At 49.5% G+C, this 22,157-nt stretch overlaps 1 protein-coding gene across 1 annotated transcript in view; it reads right to left on the bottom strand.

Moving 5' to 3' along the window:
• The window catches only part of GARNL3 (GTPase activating Rap/RanGAP domain like 3), an 88,922-nt gene that overhangs the window by 15,945 nt on the left and 50,820 nt on the right, over positions 1-22,157 (bottom strand). Inside the window, exons 2-15 of the mRNA XM_078881380.1 lie at positions 20,444-20,543; positions 19,137-19,255; positions 18,512-18,576; positions 17,160-17,223; positions 15,906-15,932; positions 14,425-14,500; positions 12,121-12,219; positions 8,688-8,791; positions 7,354-7,462; positions 6,550-6,595; positions 4,297-4,403; positions 3,447-3,562; positions 2,976-3,080; positions 1,824-1,898 (exon numbers count right to left, since the gene is read on the bottom strand). Of these exons, the coding sequence (XP_078737506.1) occupies positions 1,824-1,898; positions 2,976-3,080; positions 3,447-3,562; positions 4,297-4,403; positions 6,550-6,595; positions 7,354-7,462; positions 8,688-8,791; positions 12,121-12,219; positions 14,425-14,500; positions 15,906-15,932; positions 17,160-17,223; positions 18,512-18,576; positions 19,137-19,255; positions 20,444-20,543 (1,212 nt within the window). The remainder of the gene's footprint in view (positions 1-1,823; positions 1,899-2,975; positions 3,081-3,446; positions 3,563-4,296; positions 4,404-6,549; positions 6,596-7,353; positions 7,463-8,687; positions 8,792-12,120; positions 12,220-14,424; positions 14,501-15,905; positions 15,933-17,159; positions 17,224-18,511; positions 18,577-19,136; positions 19,256-20,443; positions 20,544-22,157) is intronic.

The following is a 22,157-nucleotide window of genomic DNA, read 5'->3' as shown; positions in this document are numbered from 1 at the left end:
AGTGAGAGTGAGTGAGCGTGAGTGAGTGAGTGTGAGTGAGTGAGTGAGCGTGAGTGAGCGTGAGTGAGTGAGTGAGCGTGAGTGAGTGAGCGTGAGTGAGTGAGTGAGCGTGAGTAAGTGAGCCTGAGTGAGTGAGTGAGCGTGAGTGAGTGAGTGTGAGTGAGTGAGTGAGCGTGAGTGAGTGAGAGTGAGTGAGTGAGCGTGAGTGAGAGTGAGTGAGTGTGAGTGAGGGAGTGAGTGAGAGTGAGTGAGTGTGTGTAAGTGAGCGTGAGTGAGTGAGAGTGAGTGAGCGTGAGTGAGTGAGCGAGCGTGAGTGAGTGAGTGAGTGAGTGAGCGTGAGTGAGTGAGCGTGAGTGACTGAGTAAGTGAGTGAGCGTGAGTGAGTGAGCATGAGTGAGCGTGCGTGAGTGAGTGAGTGAGCGTGCGTGAGTGAGTGTGAGTGAGTGAGTGAGCGTGACTGAGTGAGAGAGTGAGCGTGAGTGAGAGTGAGTGAGCGTGAGTGAGTGAGTGTGAGTGAGTGAGTGAGTGAGTGAGCGTGAGTGAGTGAGCGTGAGTGAGTGAGTGAGCGTGAGTGAGTGCGCGTGAGTGAGTGAGCGTGAGTAAGTGAGCCTGAGTGAGTGAGTGAGCGTGAGTGAGTGAGTGTGAGTGAGTGAGCGTGAGTGAGTGAGAGTGAGTGAGTGAGCGTGAGTGAGAGTGAGTGAGTGTGAGTGAGGGAGTGAGTGAGAGTGAGTGAGTGTGTGTAAGTGAGTGTGAGTGAGTGAGAGTGAGTGAGCGTGAGTGAGTGAGCGAGCGTGAGTGAGTGAGTGAGCGTGAGTGAGTGAGCGTGAGTGAGTGAGTAAGTGAGTGAGCGTGAGTGAGTGAGCATGAGTGAGCGTGCGTGAGTAAGTGAGTGAGCGTGCGTGAGTGAGTGAGCGAGCGTGAGTGAGCGTGCGTGAGTGAGTGAGCGAGCGTGAGTGAGTGTGAGTGAGTGAGCATGAGTGAATGAGCGTGAGTGATTGAGTCAACGTGAGTGAGCGTGAGTGTGCGAGCGTGAGTGAGTAAGCGAGCGAGCGTGAGTGAGTGAGTGAGCGTGAGTGAGTGAGCGTGAGTGAGTGAGCATGAGTGAGCGTGCGTGAGTGAGTGAGTGAGCGTGCATGAGTGAGTGAGTGAGCGAGCGTGAGTGAGCGTGAGTGAGTGAGTGAGTGAGTGAGAGTGAGCGTGAGTGAGTGTGAGTGAGTGAGCATGAGTGAATGAGCGTGAGTGATTGAGTCAACGTGAGTGAGCGTGAGTGAGTGAGCGAGCATGAGTGAGCGTGCGTGAGTGAGTGAGCGAGCGTGAGTGAGCGTGAGTGAGCATGAGTGAGTGAGCGTGCGAGCGTGCGAGCGTGAGTGAGCGAGCGTGAGTGAGCGTGAGTGAGTGAGTGAGTGAGCGTGAGTGAGTGAGCGTGAGTGAGTAAGCGAGCGTGAGTGAGCGTGAGTGAGTAAGCGAGCGAGCGTGAGTGAGTGAGTGAGCGTGAGTGATTGAGTCAACGTGAGTGATCGCGAGCGAGTGAGCGTGAGTGAGTAAGCGAGCGTGAGTGAGCGTGAGTGAGTGAGTGAGCGTGAGTGAGTGATCGCGAGCGAGTGAGCGTGAGTGAGTGAGCGAGCGTGCGTGAGCGAGCGTGAGTGAGTAAGCGAGCGTGAGTGGCATTGTCGCTGAGACTGATTGGTCCACTAACGAAGATGGCCGCCGTCTCTGGTATGGACCAATCAGCGTCAGCGTCGATTGTCTCATTCCATCTCCACGTGCTGCTCAGCTCGAGGGGAGCGGGATGAGCGCCGTTGCCTGCGATGGGTCTCGCTCACCTCCTTCCTGCACAGCCCCGTCGTCGCCAGACTCGTCGGTGCGTCCCCGCGCACGATCGTCTTCAGCTTTAGCGCCTACACAACAACCAAACAACAACAACAACAACCATCAAACAACAACCATCAACAACAAGCATTTGGACCTCGAGCTCTCATACTCTGATGGTGCATTGTCTTTGAGTTGTGCGCCTTTTGGCGTCATCTGGTCCAACACCAGGGTGAGACTAGGCTCTAAGGAAAGCTGTCTCGGGTGTGGACCAATCAACTTCAAGGACAGTGCATACATTATCAGAGTTGTGTTTTTAGTTTGCGTTATGACTGCAGGTATTGTGGTCAATGCAGACATGACTCCTCGTAAAAAAGGTGTCAGTTTTGTTGCCAGATAGAAGGGTAAAAAAAACAATTATCATCTTCTTGGTTCTTTCAGTAAAGTCACGTAGAATGGAAATAATAAAATAATAAAAATATAAAACGTAATATAGTAATATAATATAATGTTTATTTTTATTATTTTATTATTTCCATTCTACGTGACTTTACCGAAAGAACCAAGAAGATGAATCCCTGCAGTCACGAAAGCTTTAAATCGAAACCAATTATCGATTATCAATAAGCATTTGCCCGACGGCCGCGACTGCGAAGTCAGACGCGGGGGCCGGAGTTCCTCGAGGGTAAGGGGGGGCAGCCCCCCCACGTGGTGAGTCGTGTGGGGGGCGGGTGGGGGGGGGGTGGGGGGGTGGGGGGGGGTGGTGGGGGGGGTGGTGGTGGGTGGTGGATGGGGGTTGGTGAAGGTTGGTGGGGGGGTTGGTAGGGGGGGGTTGGTGGGGGGTGGTGGTGGGGGGGGGTGGTGGGGGGGTGGTGGTGGGTGGTGGATGGGGGTTGGTGGGGGTTGTGGGGGGGTTGGTAGGGAGGGGTTGGTGGGGGGGTGGTGGTGGGGGGGGTGGTGGGGGGGTGGTGGGGGTGGTGAAGAGGGTGGTGAAGGGGGTGGTGGTGGGTGGTGGGGGGTGGTGGGGGGGTGGTGGTGGGTGGTGGGGGGTGGTGGTGGGTGGTGGGGGGTGGTGGTGGGTGGTGGGGTGTGGTGGATGGGGGTTGGTGGGGGGGGTGGTAGGGCGGGGGGGTTGGTGGGGGGGGTGGTGGTGGGGGGGTGCCCACCTGCCCAACGCGGACGAACTCTGCCCGGCGTGCCTCCTCCTTCTTCCTCGCCGAGCGCGGCGACTCGGGTAGCACGTCGCTCAGAGAGCGGCGGTTCAGCATGTTCTGGAGAGAGAGAGAGTGGTGAGTGGTGAGGGTGAGTGGTGAGGGTGAGTGAGTGGTGAGGGTGAGTGAGTGGTGAGGGTGAGTGAGTGGTGAGGGTGAGTGGTGAGGGTGAGTGAGTGGTGAGTGGTGAGGGTGAGTGGTGAGGGTGAGTGAGTGGTGAGGGTGAGTGAGTGGTGAGGGTGAGTGGTGAGGGTGAGTGGTGAGGGTGAGTGGTAGCACGTCGCTCAGAGAGCGGCGGTTCAGCATGTTCTGGAGATAGAGAGGGAGGGAGAGAGAGAGAGTGCTATAAGGCTCTTCACATGTCCCGGTAGGGGGTTGAGGCGGCCTCATCCTCCTGCTCCTCTCTGGCTTGACTCTCGCTCTCACCTTGTAGAGGTCGGGCGTGTAGTCCTGGTACATGGAGCGTATCAGCATGTCCAGCGTCCGCTGGCGTTTCTGCGCAAATGTCGGCGTTTCCAGAGTGGCTTTCTCGCCGTTGATCACTGCGGCGAAAGTCGGGCACACGCACGCACACGCATGCGCACACAAAAGACAAAGATCCCCCGTATAGCCTTAACAGACTGTAGGGGCAAGTGCTGTTAGCGAGCACCTATGAAGGCCGGAACGGTACACGAGGGGGTGGGGTTGCCAGCACCACGCCCGACCGCCTTTGTCTCCCCAGCCGCGATGTTTACACACCGCACCAGGTACTCATTTGAGGCTGAGTCGACCTAGGGGAGGCCCGGGACCGGTTCAGATGATCGCCACTGTGGGTGTTGGCCGCGAGCGGGAATCGAACCCGGGTCACCGGGTTCATAGCGCAGCGCGCTAACCGCTGCACCACCGCTCCCCACACACACACGCACACAGACACACATGCGCACGTGCACACACGCACACCAGAGGTCGCAAACGGGTTTTGATTCCTTATCCGTACCCGTACCCGGCCGCACCAGGGTTGCAAATGGGTACCCGTACCCGGCCGGGTACAGGTACCCGTTCCCTACCCGCAATGAGTGACAAACGGTGACTCACCAGTGACTCACGACCTACCCGTACCCGTACCCAGCCGGGTACGGGTAGCCGGGTATCGGGTAGGGTACGGGTATCGGGTACCCGGTTGCGACCTCTGACGCACACGCACGTGAACACGCACGCACAAAGGCAAAGATCCCCCGTGTAGCCTTAACAGACTGTTGGGGCAGGGGCATGGGGAGGGGGGGGGGGATCGACTCACGCTTGACGAGGAGAAAGTCCCGGAACTCGTGGTGGTCGGTGAAGACCGGCGGAGTGGGCAGCGGGGGGCCGAACAGCGGCACGCTCTCCTCGGAGAAGATGCGTAGTCTGCAGTGGGAGCACGCACACTTACACACTTACACTCTTACACACACTCAGTCACTCACACTCACACTAACACTCACACACTCAGTCACTCACACTCACTCACACTCACTCACACTCACTCACTCACACTCACGCTCTCCTCGGAGAAGATGCGTAGTCTGCAGTGGGAGCACGCACACTTACACACTTACACTCTTACACACACTCAGTCACTCACACTCACACTAACACTCACACACTCAGTCACTCACACTCACTCACACTCACTCACACTCACTCACACTCACTCACGCTCTCCTCGGAGAAGATGCGTAGTCTGCAGTGGGAGCACGCACACTTACACACTTACACTCTTACACTCTTACACACACTCAGTCACTCACACTCACACTAACACTCACTCACTCAGTCACTCACACTCACTCACACTCACTCACACTCACTCACTCACACTCACGCTCTCCTCGGAGAAGATGCGTAGTCTGCAGTGGGAGCACGCACACTTACACACTTACACTCTTACACACACTCAGTCACTCACACTAACACTCACTCACTCAGTCACTCACACTCACTCACACTCACTTACACTCACTCACACTCACGCTCTCCTCGGAGAAGATGCGTAGCCTGCGTATAGGGCGAGTCACACACTCACTCAGTCACTCAGTCACTCACTCAGTCACTCACTCACTCACGCTCACACTCACTCACACACACTCACTCACACTCACTCAGTCACTCACACTCACTCAGTCACTCACTAACACTCACTCACGCTCACACTCACTCACACTCACTCACACACACACACTCAGTCACTCACTCACTCACTAACACACTCACTAACACTCACTCAGTCACTCACTCACACACTCACTCACTCACACACACTCAGTCACTCACACTCACTCACGCTCTCCTCGGAGAAGATGCGCAGTCTGAGCATAGGGCGAGTCACTCACTCAGTCACTCACTCAGTCACTCACTCAGTCACTCACTCAGTCACTCACTCACACACTCACTGTCACTCACTCACGCTTACACTAACACTCACTCACTCAGTCACTCACACTCACACTAACACTCACTCACTCATTCAGTCACTCACAACAACAACCGCCATTCGCCACTAAGTGGCGGTGACGTCACCACGACGCTTGTGCCAGGCCATGTGCACATTGAGGCCACGTGAAGTGTCGAACGCCCGCTGGCAGGAGGTCACGGGGCAGACCCAGCAGGTGCCACGGGTCGACTGACCGAGATGACCGAGATGACTGGCTGATGCACCACCTGTGCCCCCTACTGTACCAACTTGCTGTGCTTTAGCCACCCGGCGCTCCGCTCGTTGTTGTGAGCGTCGCTCCTCCGCCCTCCGTTGTTGTTGGAGGGCGACTACCTCCAACTGCCCAGTAGCGTCCTTCACGAGCCTCCTCCACAGAGGCCGATCTTGACACCGCTGGTACCAGTCATCGGCAAGTCCACTCAGCTCCACGTCCTCCTGTACCACATCACTCCATCTCTTCTCTAGCCCGTGCCGCGCCCGTTTAGCCCCCTCGATCCGGCCGAACAAAAGCTGTTTAGGCATGCGGTGGCTGGGCATGCGGGCTACATGACCCAGCCAACGCAGCCTTGCCTGCCGGAGGAGCTCACTCACACTCACTCACACACACTCAGTCACTCACTCACTCACTAACACACTCACTAACACTCACTCAGTCACTCACTCACACACTCACTCACTCACACACACTCAGTCACTGACACACTCACGCTCTCCTCGGAGAAGATGCGCAGTCTGTGTATAGGGCGAGTCACACACACACTCAGTCACTCACTCACACTCACTCAGTCACTCACACTCACTCACTCACACACACTCAGTCACTCACACACACACTTACGCACGCACAGTCACTCACTCACTCACACGCTTACACGCTTACACACACTCACTCAGTCACTCTCACTCACTCAGTCACTCACACTCACACACACTCACACTCACTCACGCTCATTCACCCACTCGCTCACTCACTCACACTCACGCACGCACGCTCACTCACACTCACTCACTCACGCACACTCACGGAGCGCACGTGCACAGGTGACACACAGACACGCAGCGCACGTGCGGTGGTGGTACCTGTAGCTGTCCGTGGCTCTGTTGAACCTCACCAAGGCAAAAATGTCTGGCCGTCGTGAACGTTAAGGACATGTACACGTGTGTGTGTGTATGTGTGAGTACGTGTGTGTGTGTATGTGCGTGTGTGTGTGCGTGTGTGCGCATGTGTGTGTGTATGAGTGTGCGTGTGTGTGCATGTGCGTGTGTGTGCGTGTGTGTGTGTGTGCGCGTGTGTGTGCGCGCGTGTGTGTGTGCGTGCGTGTGTGTGCGTGTGTGTGTGTGCGTGTGTGTGCGTGTGTGTGTGCATGTGCGTGTGTGCGTGTGCGCTTGTGTGGGTGCGTGTGTGTGTGTGCGTGTGTGCGTGTGTGCGTGCGTGTGTGCGCGTGTGCGTGTGTGTGTGCGCTTGTGTGGGTGCGTGTGTGTGCGTGTGTGTGCGTGTGCGCGAGTGTGCGTGTGTGTGCGCGTGTGTGTGTGTGCGTGCGTGTGTGTGTGCGTGTGTGTGTGTGCGTGTGTGCGTGCGTGTGTGTGCGTGTGTGTGTGCGTGTGTGTGTGTGCGTGCGTGTGTGTGTGCGTGTGTGTGTGCGTGTGTGCGTGTGTGCGTGCGTGTGTGTGCGTGTGTGTGTGCGTGTGTGCGTGTGTGTGCGTGTGTGAGTGCGCGTGTGCGCGCGCGTGTGCGTGTGTGTATGCGTGTGCGTGTATGTGTGTGCGCGTGACGGAGGGAATGATACGCGCGTGTGCGTGTGTGTGTGCTTGTGTGCGTGTGTGCGTGCGTGTGTGTGTGTGCGTGTGTGTGTGTGCGTGCACGTGACGGCGGGGAGTGGATACGAGTGAAATGCGAGCGGATCATGGAGGGCTTGAAGGACACACACGACTCCTCGCCCTCCTGGAACACGATGGTGACGATGTCGTTGCCAATGTGCCGCTTGCGCTCCACCTGGTGGGGGGGGGGGGGGGGTGATGACGGGAGCACGTGAACGTCGTGGGAACGTCGTGGGAACGTCGGCGTCACAGCTCGCTCGAGAGCTGTGACGCAGCGGCGACACTCCGCCACTTAGCCCTGTTAACGACGAATCGCTCCACTACACTACATACTACACTATACACTACACTACATACTACACTATACACTACACTATACACTACACTATACACTACACTATACACTACACTATACACTACTATACACTACTATACACTACACTACTATACACTACACTATACACTATACACTACACACTACTATACACTACACTATACACTACACTACTATACACTACACTATACACTACACTACTATACACTACTATACACTACACTATACACTACTAAACACTACACTACGCCTTTGTCTCCCCAGTGGCGATGTTTTTACGCACCGCGCCAGGTACTCATTTGAGGTCGAGTAGACCTAGGGGTGGCCCAGGACCTGTTCAGTTAATCGTCACCGGTGTTGGCCGTGAGCGGGAATCGAACTCGGGTCGCCGGGTTCGTAGCGCAGCGTAGCGCGCTAACCGCTGCACCACCGCTCCCCACATACAGACACACGGACACAACAACCGCCATTCACCACTTAGTAGCGGTGACGTCACCACGGCGCTTGTGCCAGCCTAGGTGCACTTCAAGGCCACGTGAAGTGTCGAACGCCCGCCGGCAGGAGGTCACGGGGCAGACCCAGCAGGTGCCGTGGGTCGACTGACCGAGATGACCGGCAGCTGTATCAGTGTGTGTAGCTGTGTCAGTGTGTGTACCTGCTGTGTCAGTGTGTGTAGCTGTGTCAGTGTGTGTAGTAGCTGTGTCAGTGTGAGTAGTAGCTGTGTCAGTGTGTGTAGCAGCTGTGTCAGTGTGTGTAGTAGCTGTGTCAGTGTGTGTAGTAGCTGTATCAGTGTGTGTAGCAGCTGTGTCAGTGTGTGTAGTAGCTGTGTCAGTGTGTGTAGTAGCTGTGTCAGTGTGTGTACCTGCTGTGTCAGTGTGTGTAGTAGCTGTGTCAGTGTGTGTAGTAGCTGTGTCAGTGTGAGTAGTAGCTGTGTCAGTGTGTGTAGCAGCTGTGTCAGTGTGTGTAGCTGTGTCAATGTGTGTAGTAGCTGTGTCAGTGTGTGTACCTGCTGTGTCAGTGTGTGTAGCTGTGTCAGTGTGTGTAGTAGCTGTGTCAGTGTGTGTACCTGCTGTCGGTTGTCCTTGGAGTAAGGGAGCATGGTGGACACGTGGAACATGATCTCGTGCCCCTGGTAGATGGTGTAGACCGCGTGCGTTCCCGTTGTGTCGTCTGATTGAATGACGACGATGCGTGAGAGAGAGAGCGAGAGAGTGAGAGAGAGAGCGAGAAAGAGAGCCGGAGAGTGAGAGAGTGAGAGAGAGAGAGAGTGAGAGAGAAAGAGTGAGAAAGGGAGAGTGAGAAAACAGCATTGGAGCCGATTTCGATACGAAACAAAGTCACCAGCAACGAATAACCAAACAATAAAACAATCCACTCGCTGTGGCACGTGGCGTTGAACGCGCCACGCACAACACAAACACGTCACAAACACGTCACAACACAAACACGTCACAAACACGTCACAACACAAACACGTCACAAACACGTCACAACACAAACACATCACGTGGTGGTGGTCGTCACACGCCGCTCCCGAGCACGTTAGAAGGTGAACAGGAGGTTGTCGTGCACGCTGGTACCACTACTACTACTATACCACTACTACTACTATACCACTACTACTACTATACCACTACTACTACTATACCACTACTACTACTATACCACTACTACTACTATACCACTACTACTACTATACCACTACTACTATACCACTACTACTAGTATACCACTACTACTACTATACCACTACTACTACTATACCACTACTACTATACCACTACTACTACTATACCACTACTACTACTATACCACTACTACTATACCACTACTACTATACCACTACTACTACTATACCACTACTACTACTATACCACTACTACTACTATACCACTACTACTAGTATACCACTACTACTACTATACCACTACTACTACTATACCACTACTACTACTATACCACTACTACTACTATACCACTACTACTACTATACCACTACTACTATACCACTACTACTACTATACCACTACTACTACTATACCACTACTACTACTATACCACTACTACTACTACTATACCACTACTACTACTATACCACTACTACTACTATACCACTACTACTATACCACTACTACTACTATACCACTACTACTACTACTATACCACTACTACTACTATACCACTACTACTACTATACCACTACTACTATACCACTACTACTACTATACCACTACTACTATACCACTACTACTACTATACCACTACTACTACTACTATACCACTACTACTACTATACCACTACTACTACTATACCACTACTACTATACCACTACTACTACTATACCACTACTACTACTACTATACCACTACTACTACTACACCACTACTACTACTATACCACTACTACTACTATACCACTACTACTACTATACCACTACTACTACTATACCACTACTACTACTATACCACTACTACTACTATACCATTACTACTACTATACCACTACTACTACTACACCACTACTACTACTATACCACTACTACTACTATACCACTACTACTACTATACCACTACTACTACTATACCACTACTACTACTATACCACTACTACTACTACACCACTACTACTACTATACCACTACTACTACTATACCACTACTACTACTATACCACTACTACTACTATACCCCTACTACTACTATACCACTACTACTACTATACCACTACTACTACTATACCACTACTACTACTATACCACTACTACTACTGTACCACTACTACTGCTATACCACTACTACTACTATACCACTACTACTATACCACTACTACTACTATACCACTACTACTACTATACCACTACCACTACTATACCACTACTACTATACCACTACTACTACTATACCACTACTACTACTATACCACTACTACTACTATACCACTACTACTACTATACCACTACTACTACTACCCCTATTACTACTCCTATTACAACTACCCCTACTACTACACCCCTACTACTACACCCCTACTACTACCCCTATTACTACTCCTATTACAACTACTATTACTACCCCTATTACTATACCACTACTACTACCCATATTACTACCCCTATTACAACTACCCCTATTACAACTACCCCTATTACTACTACCCCTATTACAACTACCCCTATTACTACCCCTATTACAACTACCCCTATTACTACCCCTATTACTACCCCTATTACAACTACCCCTATTACTACCCCTATTACAACTACCCCTATTACTACCCCTATTACTACCCCTATTACATCTACCCCTATTACTACACCCCTACTACAACACCCCTACTACTACCCCTACTATTACACCCCTACACCCCTATTACTCCACCCCTACTACTACAACTACTACTAACCCTACTACTACACACCTACACCCCTATTACTACTACACACCTACACCACTACTACTACTACTACCCCTACTACTACTACAACTACCACTACTATTACACCCCTACTACTACTACCCCTACTACTACACCCCTACACCCCTATTATTCCAACCCTACAACTACTACTACCTCTACTAATACTACCCCTACTAATACTACCCCTACTACTACTACTACCCCTATTACTCCACCCCTACTACTACCCATACTACTACACCCCTATTACTCCACCCCTACTACTACTACCCCTACTACCCCTATTACTACCCCTACTACTACCCCGACTACTGCCCCTACTATCACCACTACTACTACCCCTACTACTACCCCGACTACTGCCCCTACTACTACACCCCTATTACTCCATCCCTACTACTCCACCCCTACCACTCCACCCCTACTACTACTACTACCCCTACTACTACTACTACCCTACTCCTACCCCTACTACTACACCCCTACTACTACAACTACTACCTCTACTACTACACCCCTACTACTACTACTACTACACCCCTACTACTACTACTACTACCCCTCCTACTACACCCCTACTACTACTACTAGCCCTACTCCTACCCCTACAACTACTACCCCTACTACTACAACTACTACCTCTACTACTACACCCCTACTACTACTACTACCCCTACTACTACACCCCTACTACTACTACTACTACTACCCCTCCTACTACACCCCTACTACTACTACTACCCTACTCCTACCCCTACTACTACACCCCTACTACTACAACTACTACCTCTACTACTACACCCCTACTACTACTACTACTACCCCTACTACTACACCCTTACTACTACTACTACCCCTACAACTACTACCCCTACTACTACAACTACTACCCCTACTACTACACCCCTACTACTACAACTACTACCCCTACTACTACACCCCTACTACTACTACTACCCCTACTACTACTACCCCTACTACTACTACTAGCCCTACTCCTACCCCTACTACTACTACTAGCCCTACTCCTACCCCTACTACTACTACTAGCCCTACTACTACCCCTACGCGTGCCAACGTACTCTTGGTGTCCAGGCCGCCACGGTAGCCCACCCAGCCCTTGAGAGAAATCTGCTCCCCAAGGAGGCCCAGAAACTTGTCAAAGTCTTCGCTGCCCGTTTCTGAAAGCGGAAGAGGCACAGAGAAGAGGATTCGTAATGTTAAAGGAATTTTTTTTTACATATTGTTATGATATTAATACACTTATTTTATATTGTTTTAATATTAATACATTTCGATTTAAAGCTTTCGTGACTGCAGGGATTCATCTTGGTTCTTTCGATAAAGTCACGTAGAAGGGAAATAATAAAAATAAAACATAATCTAATAAAATAATATATTATGTTTTATTTTTATTATTTGATTATTTCCCTTCTACGTGACTTTACCGAAAGAACCAAGAAGATGATATTAATACATGTATTTTATGTGATTATAATATTAATAAATTATTTTCATAACATTATAATGTTAATACGCGTAATTTTATATTGTTATAATAGAAATACGTGCATTTTATATCACTATAATGTTAATACACGTATTTTTACATTCTATGAATACATTTATTTGAATATTAGAATGTTAATACACATATTTGACATTATATTAATTATTTTATTTGCATATTATTATCGCATTAATACATGTATTTTTATATATCACAGGGCGCTTCAAAAATATGTTAACACTTCCGATAATTTGCAACAACTCCACGAGAAATTAGCCTCCGGGACTCTGTAGATCACCTGGTCAGGATTGCAGGCACGCGTTGACATCGGTGGGTGAACACGTGGGGAGGACCCTTCGACTTTATGAAGCTATTAACGTTATATTTGTTCTATGAGACATCTCCTTTACCAGTGGCAAAATATAGTAATAGGTTTTTACCCTTTCAACTGGTACAAAAACTGACACCTTTATACAAGGCATCATGTTTGCAATAACCACAACACAAGCAGTCACAAGTAAACCCGTAAAAACAAAGTTTTTCACTATAAATTCTTTATATGCGTGGCGGCTCGAGTCTTCTCGTCCTCTGGCTTGAGATGGCTGCCACCTATGGGTCAGATGATTGTCTGCCAGTATTAAGCAATTGGTAATTAAATATTTAATTTGTTTTTCCTAAACAGTGTAAAATTTTGGAAAAAATTGTTCACGAAAATTAATTGTCACACACAACGAGTCTGTGTGGAAAATGTCAGCTCGATTGGATAACGGGAAGTGGGTTAAAAAACGAGCGAAAGATTTGCACGGTCCTAAGCAAGCAAGTGAACTTAATATAAAGGATTTAAAAATACATTCGCCTGTGGAGGACGCGGGGATCGATCCCGCGACCTTTGGCATGGGAAGCGAGGGCGCTACCAACTGCGCTACTCCGCCACGGCCTGTGGAGGGGTTACGCTCTGGGCTCCTACACTGTGACGTTCAGCCAAAGCCATGAATGAGTTGTATTTGAATAAATGTCAAAAAACTTTTTTTTTGCCTAAAAAGTGTAACATTTTTGAAAATTTTTTAACGAACATTAATTGTCTCGCACAACGAGTCTGTGGAAAATGTCAGCTCGATTGGATCACGGGAAGTGGGTTAAAAAACGACCGAAAGATTTGCACAGTCGTAAGCAAGCAAGCAAGCACGCAAGCAAGCACGCGAACTTAATATAAAGGATTTAAAAATGCAAACAAAAAGAAACAACTCTGATGATGATGATAATGTGCACTGTCCTTGAAGTTGATTGGTCCACACCCGAGACAGCTTTTCTTAGAGCCTAGTCTCCATTGGTGTTGGACCAGATGACGCCAAAAGGCGTACAACTCAAAGACAGCACACTATCAGAGTATTGAGAGCTCGGGGTAAGCATTTACACTATGAGACTTCTTTTACTATATTTTGCCACTGGTAAAGGAGATGTCTCATAGTGTAAATGCTTACCCCGAGCTCTCAATACTCTGATAGTGCACTGTTTTTGAGTTGTACGCCTTTTGGCGTCATCTGGTCCAACACCAATGGAGACTAGGCTCTAAGAAAAGCTGTCTCGGGTGTGGACCAATCAACTTCAAGGACAGTGCACATTATCATCATCATCAGAGTTGTTTCTTTTTGTTTGCATTTTGACTGCTCGTGTTGTGGTTATTGCAAACACGATGCCTTGTATAAAGGTGTCAGTTTTTGTACCAGTTGAAAGGGTAAAACACCTATTACTATGTTACATTTGTTATCACATCGAACCCGCGACCTCCTGCACACCGGGCGAGGTAGTCAACATCTCCCGGCCACCGCGGGGATTTCCGTCGGTGGCGTTCACCCGGCCACCGTTCGGCGCTCACCGTTGCTGAACATTTCGTCGTCGGTGAGCTGCCCTTCCCTCGCGTAGAGGACGCCGAATTTGAAATTTACTGAGCCCTGGGCGAGGGGAACACGCACGCACACAGGCACACACGCACGCACGGACACGTGCACGCACACACGGACACGCGCACGGACACACGCACGGACACAAACACACGCACGGACACACACGCGCACGCACACACACACGGACACACGCACACGCGCGCACGCACACACGCACACGCATACACGGACATGCACGTACAGACGCACCGACACACGCACGCACGCATGTAACAGGCATACATGCAAATGTGCACACGTGTACAATCAGCAGCGGCATCATAAAATGGGTCATCATTATCAGCAGCTGCATCGTTACCAGCATCATCAGCAGCAGCATCCTTATCAGCAGCAGCAGCAGCATCATCATCATCAGCAGCAGCATCATCATCAGCTGCAGCATCCTTATCAGCAGCAGCAGCATCATCATCATCAGCAGCAGCATCATCATCATCACAGCATCATCAGGAACTGGGTCATCGTCATTATCAGCAGCAGCATCACTACCAAAACAAAGATCCCCCGTGTAGCCTTAACATACTTTCGGGGCAAGTGCTGTTATAGCGAATAGCAGCACTTATGAAGGCCGGCACGACGCACGAGGGGGTGGGTTGCCAGCACCACGCCCGGCCGCCTTTGTCTCCCCTAGTGGCGATGTTTACACACCGCACCAGGTACTCATTTGCGCTTGCAGCCATCAATGAGACTTCTTTTCTTGCCAGGCCCTCATTACAACTTTTTAAACCATGCAAGTAATATATAACGGTAGTTTAGTTTTCATTTGTGAATGTCAGGCTAAACAGGTTCTATATACTATGAGACCTCTTTTACCAGTGGCAAAATATGGTAATAGGTTTTTACCCTTTCAACTGGTACAAAAACTGACACCTTTATATAAGGGATCATGTTTTCAGTAACCACAACACAAGCAGTCAAAATGCAAACAAAAAGAATGGAGACTAGGCTCTAAGAAACGCTGTCTCGGGTGTGGACCAATCAACTTCAAGGACAGTGCATATCATTATCAGAGTTGTTTCTTTTTGTTTGCATTTTGACTGCTTGTGTTGTGGTTATTGCACACATGATCCCTTGTATAAAGGTGTCAGTTTTGTACCAGTTGAAAGGGTAAAAACCCATTACTAGGTTCTATATATTTTTGTTATTTGCTTCATATTTATCGGTTAATTTGATTTCGTTAACAATATATGGACGGTCAAGGAGTCACGCGGTCACGTGGTCACATGGTCACAGAGTCACGTGGTCACGTGGTCATGGAGTGATGGAGTCACGTGGTCACGTGGTCATGGAGTCACGGAATCACGTGGTCATGCAGTCACGTGGTCACGGAGTTACAGAGTCACATGGTGCGTGATGCGACAAGGAGGGGTCAGACGTTTCGACAAAGGCCTCGTACCTCCTGCTCCTCCAGAACGAGCAAGTCCTGTGGAGCACAAAACAATGAACATTGCGTCATTAGTACATATGGTGAACTTCTTTCGCACCGTATAACCGTGCTAAGTGCAGTGTTGAGTCTATGGGCGGTGTTGAGTCTATGGTGCAGTGTTGAGTCTATGGGTAGTGTTGAGTCAATGGGCAGTGTTGAGTCTATGGGTAGTGTTGAGTCTATGGGCAGTGTTGAGTCTATGGGCAGTGTTGAGTCTATGGGCAGTGTTGAGTCTATGGGCAGTGTTGAGTCTATGGTGCAGTGTTGAGTCTGTGGGTAGTGTTGAGTCAATGGGCAGTGTTGAGTCTATGGGTTAGTGTTGAGTCTATGGGTAGTGTTGAGTCTATGGGCAGTGTTGAGTCTGTGGGTAGTGTTGAGTCAATGGGTAGTGTTGAGTCTATGGGTTAGTGTTGAGTCTATGGGCAGTGTTGAGTCAATGGGCAGTGTTGAGTCTATGGGCAGTGTTGAGTCTATGGGCAGTGTTGAGTCTATGGTGCAGTGTTGAGTCTATGGGTAGTGTTGAGTCTATGGGCAGTGTTGAGTCTATGGGTTAGTGTTGAGTCTATGGGCAGTGTTGAGTCTGTGGTGCAGTGTTGAGTCTATGGGCAGTGTTGAGTCTATGGGTAGTGTTGAGTCAATGGGCAGTGTTGAGTCTATGGGCAGTGTTGAGTATATGGGTAGTGTTGAGTCTATGGGCAGTGTTGAGTCTGTGGTGCAGTGTTGAGTCTATGGGCAGTGTTGAGTCTATGGGCAGTGTTGAGTCTATGGGCAGTGTTGAGTCTATGGGCAGTGTTGAGTCTATGGGTAGTGTTGAGTCTATGGGTAGTGTTGAGTCTATGGGCAGTGTTGAGTCTATGGGCAGTGATGAGAGATTAGCATGTTGATGTGATAGATTGGTATGATGTTAATGTGAGAAATTAGCATGATGTTAATGTGAGAGATTAGCATGTAACTGTAAGATAGAAGGAGAGCGGCCTCCTCGACGAGGGAGTGCAACCCAACGGGTGCAATCCAAAGGGCATGTGAGCATGAGAGTGCAATGCAAAGGGCCTGTGAGCATGATAGATCTAAGAGAGAGGCATAGAGAGAGAGACACACAAAGAGAGTCGGAAATAACATAAATAAGATCTCCGCTGTGTCCGTTCCTATGCGGCGCCTGTGACGTTGCCGGTTGAAAGGGGCTTGCGTCTGTGACGACGCGAAGGGTTTTCGCACGGAACTGACCTTCTGTATTTCGGGATTTAAAATTTCTCGGAGGCTTCTCTCAAATTTGTCCAGGGATATCGCGCTGTGAACGCACACGCACACACACACAACAGGTTAATTGTCGATGCAGTGCCGGATGATCCTTGTAGCACAAGTAGCTACATATGCAGTAGTAGCTACTACATATGTAGCTACTACTACAGTAGCTACTACTACATATGTAGCTACTACACATGTAGCTACTACTACATGTGTAGTAGCTACTACACATGGAGCTACTACTACGACACGTGTAGCTACTACACGGTGATGGTGGTAGCGACTGCAGATGTAGCTACTACTACACATGTGTAGTAGCTGCTGCATATGTAGCTACTGCATTTGTAGCTACTACTGCATATGTAGTAGCTACTACATATGTAGCTACTACTACACATGTGTAGCTACTACTACATGTGTGTAGTAGCTACTGCATATGTAGCTACTACACATATGTAGCTACTACTACATATGGTTCTAGCTACTACACGTGTAGCTACTACTATATATGTGTAGTAGCTGCAATTGTAGCTACTACACATGTATAGTAGCTACTACACGTGTAGCGACTACTACATGTGTAGTAGCTACTGCATATGTAGCTACTACTACATGTGTAGTAGCCACTGCATATGTAGCTACTGCTACATGTGTAGTAGCTACTACTCTATATGTAGCTACTACTACATGTGTAGTACTACTACTACATGTGTAGTAGCTACTACACGTGTAGCTACTACTACATATGTAGTAGCTACTGCATATGTAGCTACTACTACATGTGTAGTAGCTACTACATGTGTAGTAGCCCGTAGTAGCTACTGCATGTGTAGCTACGACTACATGTGTAGTAGCTACTGCATATGTAGCTACTACTACTATACACGTGTAGCTACTACACGGTGATGGTGGTAGCTACTGCATATGTAGCTACTACTACATATGTAGTAGCTACTGCATATGTAGCTACTACTACACATGTGTAGTAGCTACGGCATATGTAGCTACTACTACACATGTGTAGTAGCTACTACATATGTAGCTACTACTACATATGTAGTAGCTACTGCATATGAAGCTACTACTACATGTGTAGTAGCTACTGCATATGAAGCTACTACTACATGTGTAATAGCTACTACACGTGTAGCTACTACTACATATGTAGTAGCTACTACATATGTAGCTACTACTACATATGTAGTAGCTACTACACACGTGTAGCTACTACTACATGTGTAGTAGCTACTACTACACGTGTAGCTACTACTACATGTGTAGTAGCTACAGAGCGTGTCTCTCTGTCTCTGTGTGTATCTCGCGATGTCGACCTGAGGATGGACTTGACTGAGAAGGCTTTGGTTGGGCAGTAGGGGAGGCAGATCTTCAGTGAGCCCTGCAGCAACACAGCACAGGGCACCACAGGGGGTGGTGACGGTGGTGGTGGCGGTGGCGGCGGTGGTGGCGGTGGTGGTGGCGTTGGTGGCAGTGGCGGTGGTGGCGGTGGCGGCGGTGGCGGCGGTGGCGGTGGTGGCGGCGGTGGTGGCGGCGTTGGGGGCGGTGGTGGTGGTGGCGTTGGTGGTGGTGGTGGTGGCTGTGGCAGTGGCGGTGGTGGCGGTGGTGGCGTTGGGGGCGTTGGTGGTGGTGGCGTTGGTGGCGGTGGTGGCTGTGGCGTTGGTGGCGGTGGTGGCGGTGGTGGCGGCGGTGGTGGCGTTGGTGGCGGTGGTGGTGGCGGCGTTGGGGGCGGTGGTGGTGGTGGCGTTGGTGGTGGTGGCTGTGGCGGTGGCGGTGGCGTTGGGTGCGTTGGTGGCGGTGGTGGCGGTGGTGGCGGTGGTGGCGGTGGTGGCGGTGGTGGCGGTGGTGGCGGTGGTGGCTGTGGCGTTGGTGGTGGCTGTGGCGGTGGTGGTGGTGGCGTTGGTGGCGGTGGTGGCTGTGGCGTTGGTGGTGGTCCCTCACCGGTCTCCTCCACAGGACGGCACGGTACTGAGGCACCCGCAGGTTGTTGTGGTCGGACAGTACGACGGAGAGGAAGAAGCAGCTCTTGTCCATGTCCACCCCCACGTAGTTCTGGTGCACTGCGGGGCACACGGCAGAGTTTAAACTATTCAACTATTTTATTACTCTTTGGGTCTTTCGGTAAAGTCACGTAGATAGGTTCAAAGAATTAACAGAAATAACTAAAAACTACGACGTTTCGATCGTAACACAAGCGATCAAAACGTCGTAGTTTTTTTTTGTTATTTTTGTTATTTTCTTTGAACCTATTTCCGTGACTTTACCGAAAAATTTCGATTTAAAGCTTTCGTGACTGCAGGGATTCATCTTCTTGGTTCTTTCGGTAAAGTCACGTAGAATGGAAATAATAAAATAATAAAATAAAACATAATAAAATAAAATAATATTATATTATATTTTATTATGTTTTATTTTTATTATTTTATTATTTCCATTCTGCGTGACTTTACTTAATAAAAATAAAACATAATAAAATAAAATAATATTATATATATTATATTTTATTATGTTTTATTTTTATTATTTTATTATTTCCATTCTACGTGACTTTACCGAAAGATCCAAACAATATGAATTCCTGCAGTCACGAAAGATTTAAGTCGAGATTCATTCAACTAATTATTTTTTCTTGGCGAGGGTTGTGGTGGTGGTGGGGGTTGGTTTAACCCGGCGGGGTTTATCATCAGGACCTTTGATTTGTGCCTCCGGTAACAAAGTATGAAAAATAAGGACGGGGGGTCGTTCCCTTTCTGCCAACGAAACAGGTGGCGTTCAGATGTTCTACCACCAAATATAGCGATGGTGAGTGACGTTGTCCACCCTGGTGAGTGATGTTGCCCAGCCCTGGTGAGTGTCGTTGTCCACCCTGGTGAGTGATGTTGCCCAGCCCTGGTGAGTGACGTTGTCCACCCTGGTGAGTGATGTTGCCCAGCCCTGGTGAGTGACGTTGTCCACCCTGGTGAGTGATGTTGCCCAGCCCTGGTGAGTGATGTTGCCCAGCCCTGGTGAGTGACGTTGTCCACCCTGGTGAGTGATGTTGCCCAGCCCTGGTGAGTGACGTTGTCCACCCTGGTGAGTGATGTTGCCCAGCCCTGGTGAGTGATGTTGCCCAGCCCTGGTGAGTGACATTGTCCACCCTGGTGAGTGATGTTGCCCAGCCCTGGTGAGTGACGTTGTCCACCCTGGTGAGTGATGTTGCCCAGCCCTGGTGAGTGATGTTGCCCAGCCCGTTGAGCGATGGCACTCACCTTTGCCGAGGAAGTACTTGAAGTACCAGCGCGTGTGATACTCGGGGTTTTCAAGGTGCACATCTGTGCGCTGCCAGGTACCCGGTGGCGTTTTGGACGGCTGGGGGAGAGTGACGGGGATGAGGTGGGAGGAGGGGGGTGGTGAGGAGGTGGAGGAGGTGAGAGAGGAGGAGGAGGAGGGAGACAGGAGGAGTGGGTAAGTAACTGAGTGATGGTGGGTTCATACTCTTAGTTCTTTCGGTAAAGTCACGTAGGTAAAAAATGGAATTAAAATTAATAAAAATAAAACAATAAAAAGCAAAAAATCACGACGTTTCGGAGGCAACACAAGTCTCCGTCATCAGGTGGGACCGTCACAGCCAGATTTGCTGCATCAACGCCGATGACGGAGACTTGTGTTGCCTCCGAAATGTCGTGATTTTTTGTTTTTTATTGTTTTATTTTTTATTAATTTTAATTTAATTTTTTTACCTACGTGACTTTACCGAAAGAACTAAGAGTATGAATCCTTGCAGTCACGAAAGCTTCAAATCTAGAATTGATGGTGGGTTGCAACTTTTGCCAAAGAACCAAACCCGGATAGTCACGTGAATATAATTTTTTAAAATATATTTTTTATTTCTTCTATGTAATGAAAAGTAATACTATTTTTTAGTAATCTTTTTTCTATTTACGTGACTTTACCGAAAAAAATCATAGAATATGAATTTCTGCAGTCACGAAAGTTTTAAGTCAAAATTCAAAGCCGGACAGATTGCTCATGAATTCAGATTTTTTTTTCGCCACCTTAGAGTTTCGCTGCAACAAAGTGTCAGCACAGGATCCCGGTAACAAAACCAATCCCTGCCCCCTGAACAACAACAACAACAAAAACAACAACAACAACAACACAGACACCAATTCCGCGGGGGTGGTCCAGGTAATACCAGGGACAGCCACACAAAAGGTGGACCCAGATGTCTTGTGACCCCCCCACCCACCCCATTCAATTTTCTCAAAACTTAAAAAAAAAATTTGAACGCCGATAAGTGTCAATTTAAAAGTGTCAATTAATCGATGTCAATTAATAGTTGTCAATCGATTGGGGGGAGGTGGGTGGGGGGCGAGTCCCTGACGCAGTACAGGAGGACGTGGAGCTGAGTGGACTTGCCGATGAGCGGTACCAGCGGTGTCAAGATCGGCCTCTGTGGAGGAGGCTCGCGAATGACTCTACTGGGGGGGGGGGGGGGGGTGCCAGGCTAGGTGCACAGTGAGGCTACTGGGCAGTTGGAGGCAGTCGCCCTCCGGAAACAATAGAGGGCAGAGGAGCGACGCTCACAACATCGAACGGAGCGCCGGGCGGCTAAAACGCAGCAAGTTGGCACAGTAGGGGGTACAGCTGGTGGTGCATCTATCGGTCATCTCGGTCAGACGACCCATTGCACCTGCTGGGTCTGTCCCGAGACCTCCTGCACCTAGCCTGGCACAGTAGGGGGTACAGCTGGTGGTGCATCTACGGTCATCTCAGTCAGCTAACCCGTGGCACCTGCTGAGTTTGTCCGAGACCTCCTGCACCTAGCCTGGCACAGTAGGGGGGTACAGCTGGTGGTGCATCTACCAGTGGTCATCTCAGTCAGCCAACCCATGGCACCTGCTGGGTCTGTCCCGAGACCTCCTGTCAGCAGCGAGCCTTCGACACTTCACGTGGTGGCCTCAAAGTGCACCTAACCTGGCA

The sequence above is a fragment of the Lampetra fluviatilis genome, chromosome 61 (assembly GCF_964198595.1).
Source record: "Lampetra fluviatilis chromosome 61, kcLamFluv1.1, whole genome shotgun sequence".
Taxonomy (NCBI): domain Eukaryota; kingdom Metazoa; phylum Chordata; class Hyperoartia; order Petromyzontiformes; family Petromyzontidae; genus Lampetra; species Lampetra fluviatilis.
This window is presented reverse-complemented; position numbering and strand designations above follow the sequence as displayed.